The sequence below is a fragment of the Cryptomeria japonica genome, chromosome 5 (genome assembly GCF_030272615.1).
Source record: "Cryptomeria japonica chromosome 5, Sugi_1.0, whole genome shotgun sequence".
Taxonomy (NCBI): Eukaryota; Viridiplantae; Streptophyta; class Pinopsida; order Cupressales; family Cupressaceae; genus Cryptomeria; species Cryptomeria japonica.
In genome coordinates, this window is record NC_081409.1 from 21885596 (window position 1) to 21891595 (window position 6000).

The following is a 6000-nucleotide window of genomic DNA, read 5'->3' on the forward strand; positions in this document are numbered from 1 at the left end:
AACCGGACCGGGACCCAGGGGTTCCTAAGGAAAAACCTGGTAACTTAGTTTTAAAACATATGAAATTGCTGCATATCACTGAAAGCTGCAAGAACCCTTGCCAAATTGGGCTCCACTTGTCTCGTATATGTTTTGACGTTCTGGAAGTTTACAAGGAATGGACTGTGCATGCCTGACCACTACTACTACTGATATGGCACCGGTAGGGAGTACTTGTGGCTGGAAATTAGAACCACGATTGCTCTTCCTCAAGTAAATGCCAGCAATTGCAAAGGCCATATAAAATGGAGCAGCAGCATACATTGATTATTTGAAGCGATCATACGGAACCAACAAAACATGCCAGGCTTTCAAACTCCTATTATTTGTAACCATGACTTTGATACCACTTGAAAGCACACAAAACTATGCAATAATGCAACAATTTTGAATAACAACAAATGTAATAAGCATGGGGCGATTTACATGCTTTTACATTTGGTTTAGATAGGCCATCCTTTCAACCATACACATAAATCACTCTACCTTCTGATAATCACCTTGAAAACTAATCACTGTCCATCACATTACATTACAAACATAAAAACACTTTTGGATCACAAGGAGCACAAATGCTAATGGGAAGGGACCATACTAAAATTACATATAAATATTGGACTGAGTTTTTTGTAATTGTTTTTTGTATTATGATTTTTTATATTTTCAGGTTCAGCTTTTCATTATCAGGCAAATGCTTTGTAAAAAATAATCAAAATTTTCCTGATTCCCAGCTCTTAGTCTGCCCAGGACTGTTAATGGGTGAATGCAAATATTATTTAGTCTATTATATTTCTTTTTATCACAAAAAGCAGAATTTTGTAGAAAATGAGATGAATGATATCTTTGTATTTAAGGGATGGAATTAATGTTACAGTTAGGTTTGGTGCAAAATGTTTGAGTTACATTTGAACACGAGGAAAATCTGCTTATTAGAAGAAAAGCCTTCCGTTTCGTATTTGGTTTTCTAATTCTTTTAAATGAATTATCAATATACATTGAGTTTTTTGAATTTTTTTCATAAGAACTTCTAAAGGAGTTGCATGGGTCCAAGATAATGGATTGATAGCCTGTATGGGTTGTTTTTTGTTACAGGTGAGGCCAATTGCAGAGGATGAAATGTTCCGTGTTGTCCGGTCTGGAAAAAGAAAAAGTAATATTTTTTTTGTGCTCATTTATGATTTCGCTTGATCCTTTTATGTAAAGTACAACAAAATTTTGTTAGGAAACAAAATTGGAATGTTAAAATTCTATTTACTTAAATAGATAATTAAGTTGATAAGTATTTAAATTCAAAATAATATCTAATATTTTTATCTAGCCAATTAATTATTTAGAATATTACTTATTTTTATAGATAATTCATTTTATGTAGTCGTAAGGATGCAATGAAAGACATGAGTATTCTTGGTCATACAGTTGTATGAAACGTAAGTATTTTTCAATAAAATTGTATTTAAAAATTGCAGATATTATTTTTATTTTATTTTAATAGCTGTTGGAAAATTTTGGTCAACCTTAAAACTCCATCCCTGAAACTTGGAGAAGCACTTCATAGCTTATCATCATAAGCTAGCATGTTTTAAAGCTGCTTGTAAAAATAGCAATTGAATATGCAATTCCATTAGTCTCATAGGTTATTCGCCTAAGGTGATCCTTGGACACACTTCTTGTGATAATATTATTGATGATACCAAATCCATTATGCTCTCCTTTACCATTGCTAGCATCAAAGAAACTCCACATGCATTGGGCATTATCTTATTTATTGGCCCTACATAGCTAATAAAGTATTCAATATTTTTTTGAGTCTTTTGTATAATGGTATACTCATATTAGATGTTGTCACCTAGATTTCTCTTTTATTTATCATCTTCCTATCATCATCACTATTTGGAAAGATCTTCAATTAATTCTTACTTTCCAACCCTCAAACAAACCTTTATTTATATCTTGCAATATGCACCTTTTCACCCAACAGTTTCCACACTACAAGCTGGTTGCCCAGGCAGAAAACATTTAATTTAATTTAAATTTTGCCTCCCAAAAAAGGGCGCCTAACTCCATGAGGTCAGCCCAACCAAAGATCTTATTTTAATTTAATTGCAACCCTTAAATTAGGGCGCACGTCTCAAGGAGGTTGTCCCATATTAAATAATGTTTAATTACATTTTTAATTTCCCAAAACTGAGTCGGTCCATGAGGGGGGTTGTCTTATATTTTATATATTTATTTGATACAAAAAAGTCCTTTCAATGTGGGGGCCAAATCTGTCCTTTGATTTCTGCCTTGCTGTCCTTTGACATCAATGACAATATTCCAACAGAAAGGTTCCTAGGGCAACAATAACTTTTACAAAAACAACCAAGTATTCTTTGTTGGTGATTTTAGTAGAACTCAAAACCTATTGGGGCTCAAGGAAAGAACCAAAACTTGGTCGTTCTAGGGGGTTCTGGGACCAACATTTCCTCCAACTTGTTTCTGAGAGAGGCCAAACCTCTGATTGGCCATAACTTAGCCAATTTTGCTCCACTCTCAACCAAATCAAAACTAGGGATACCCATTTGGGCTTTCTACATGATGCACTCCTCACCTGGCTGAATTGATCCTGAAAATTTCTTCACAAACAGACTAGCAAAAATCAACTGAACACCAACAAAAACCAACCCAAAATTGAATTGAAACTAAAAGTAAATCTGAAATGTTTTTGGTTGATGCAAGATCGCTTGTGGACCTGGACGCTCCTGCATCACATTCTTACACAATTTGGTTAGCATGGGTGAATCAATATAATACAATCGTTTACTTTTTCAACTTAATCACAATAACATCAGTTGCACAATATTATTAACAAGAACACACAATTTACATGGAAACCCTTATGGGAGAAAACCACAGCAAAATATTGCTTATATAAATCTCTTTTACAAACTTTGTAGACACCAACCTATTGGAGACACCAATCCCCACAATTTGTAGGCACCAACCCCACTGCTAAGTACCAATCTCTCCTTTAGGAAGCACCAACTTTCAAAACAAAGTTCCACCTTGAATGTTGCTTCTACAATGGATGATGGATAATTCAATCTTCTTTATAAGAATCTTGATCTTATATGCATGTATTCAATGGATTATCATTGGATTCCTTTTTATACCATCGCTTCAAAATAATTCTGCTCTGTCTGCTTTCATTCTTTCTTTCAAGTGTGCATATATATATCTCCACAAATCTCACTCACATCTTATATCCTCATGCCTCCATGAAGAGAGGCATCCCTTTAAATAGAGACAGCCTTGTAAAAGGACATGTCCTTTATTAACAAACCCTGTCTTTCATTAATCCTGATTGCTACCTTTCATTAATCTTGGTTGCTGCCTTGTTAACCTTATGCTTTTAATCAAGCACTCTTGCCTTCTTACAATTAATCGTTGTCTTCTTAAGATCATAATTGCTGCATATTAAGTATGAATGCTGCCTTTGTAAATAACTCCACAAATTCTTAAGTGCTGCCTTCACATTATAGATTTCTGCTGCTTGTTTTCATCATTGCGTATTGAATATGATTTTCTTATACTTATCTTTGGTGATGTAATCTGCATTTATATATCTTTTCCAAAGTGAAGTCGCCCAAATAGGACTTGAATGTATATTGTATTTGATACTTCATAAAGCAGAGAGTTGGCCAGAATGATATGGCCAGTATGATATGGTCGGCTTCTATTTGCATAAAATATTAATTTAACTTTTCCTTTGCTATCTTTGCATCCTCTAACTCTTTGAGGCATTTGTGGATGACTTGTATCTTTGTCAATAATGACGCCTTCAACTAGCTCTATATCTTCCAACCTTGCACTAACTTTTCTTTCAACTATAATCAAATCATCTTGACATCAATGACAATGTTCCAGCAGAACATAAATACTGAAAAATAATTTAATGATAAGAGAATTGCATTAGTTTTGGAACAATAAATGTTTCTTAGTTTATTAGTTTTGGCTGAACAATATTGAAAATTTTCAAACAAATTTTCACTATGTTAAATCTTATTATAATTAAATCATCTATCAAAAAATTATATGGTGACTTTTGGATTTCCTTTGCAGCCAAGCAATGGAAACGAATGGTTACAAAGGTTACATTTGTGGGACCTGGATTTACAAGGAAACCTCCCAAGTATGAGCGATTTATTCGTCCAATGGGTTTAAGATTCACCAAAGCACACGTTACTCATCCTGAACTGAAATGTACTTTCAACCTTGATATCATCGGTGTGAAGAAAAACCCAAATGGTCCTATGTATACTTCACTTGGCGTGATCACAAAGGGATCCATAATTGAGGTAAGATGAGCTGGAGTTTCAGTTTGATGTTGAAGAGCAGTTTTGGTTCTTTGCTTTAGTGCCTCTGTTTCTTTTCTTCTGGTATTTGAATCTGGCACATTTGTGACAAAATATTACATGACTGACAGGTCAACGTTAGTGAGCTTGGTCTTGTAACTCCAGCAGGCAAAGTTGTATGGGGTAAGTGAAAGTAAAATGCTTCTTCTCATTGATGTGAGTTTGAGGTATATTTTTGTCATCTAAACTCTTATTTGCACATGCTTGCAGGAAAATATGCGCAGGTGACAAATAACCCAGAGAATGACGGATGTATCAATGCTGTTCTGCTTGTGTAATTTTGATCAACGCATTTTTTTAAAATATAGAGGCTTTTTCCAAGGGGACCCTTTAAATTGTAATGGTCTGATTATATTTTTTGGGTAGGCAGTAGAGATCTAAATTGATGTCCAGAGGTGCAGTCCCTTAAATAGAAGGGGCCAGTTTTCCCTGTATAATTTTGACCGTTAAATTTTATGCATGTATTAACAATCTATGACAAAATTACTAAAATGCTAAAGAAATCTTGGTCTTAACATTGTATCTGAAGTTGTGCTAATGCAAATGGTCAATCTTTATGTCACTCTGGATCTTTGTATTGACAGTTACCTCATTGTTATGTGTTTTGGGTCTTAGTCACGCACTTCACAAATTGGAGTACTCGGCCACTTTAATGGATCCGTCTTATAGTCTCTCATGTTCACCTTTAATCAATCTGTAACTGATGCTTTGCTCTTGCACTACATGCTTAATTTCGAGTCATTTTATTGCTTGTGGTTCCTTATCTTGCAACCCTTTTTTGTTCTTTTTTTTGGGTTAGTTTATGGAGGTCTATTATGGGCGGCCCCAGCACATCAAGCCAGAAAACAATAGAGAACCAAACAAGATATGGAAGTGGCTTGAGAGGACTACTCATGCAGGAGCAGAGCAGGTCAATAACGGGCACTAAAAGCAAAACAGACAAATTCAACCATCCAGCCAGAAATAATGAATTACACAATCCTTAAAAACAGACCTCGGAAGTTAAGAAATGCCCATTGGCCAACACCCAGAGCTGCAACCGTTTTTGTCACCTGAGGAAAGATTTAGCACTCGACCCATCTGCTGTAAGTATAACAGATATCAGTTTTACATCACCCTAAATAGAAGGGTCGTCAATACCAACAAACTGTACACTGCGAACCAATTCTGCCTATTTACCTGCTCTGGTTAACTTTCCTTTAGACAAACATGGGATAAAATATGCACTGGAGACCTCCAATGTACCTTTGCACTGGGGATACCAGAAGATGCATCATAGCTGTGCTCAAATCAAGATAGAATCCAGTGAGTGTTTCCATATCCCGAGTGAGAGTCCCTATCTTAACTTTCATCGCTTGGATATCTACTACCTCCTGACAAGTAGCACCAGAAAGACTTCCTTTATGCCCACCAACCTTTCCATGGTGTTCTCAGGTGCAAGGAGAAGCATTTCCCTATAGCCAGAAATCTATTGATGGGATAACTTGAACCCAAATTTTTATTAAAATCTGTTAGAATCATTCCATTAGACCTTGGCGTACCATTATCTCCTAAGCCATCCTCTCCT

At 35.4% G+C, this 6000-nt stretch overlaps 1 protein-coding gene across 1 annotated transcript in view; it reads left to right on the forward strand.

Annotated features, from left to right (window-relative positions):
* The window catches only part of LOC131052899 (uncharacterized), a 44854-nt gene extending 39859 nt beyond the window's left edge, over positions 1 to 4995 (forward strand). Inside the window, exons 6-9 of the mRNA XM_057987539.2 lie at positions 1132 to 1189; positions 4141 to 4376; positions 4505 to 4556; positions 4644 to 4995. Coding sequence (XP_057843522.1) covers positions 1132 to 1189; positions 4141 to 4376; positions 4505 to 4556; positions 4644 to 4711 — 414 coding nt within the window. The 3' untranslated portion in view covers positions 4712 to 4995. The remainder of the gene's footprint in view (positions 1 to 1131; positions 1190 to 4140; positions 4377 to 4504; positions 4557 to 4643) is intronic.
* Positions 4996 to 6000: the final 1005 nt, after the last annotated feature.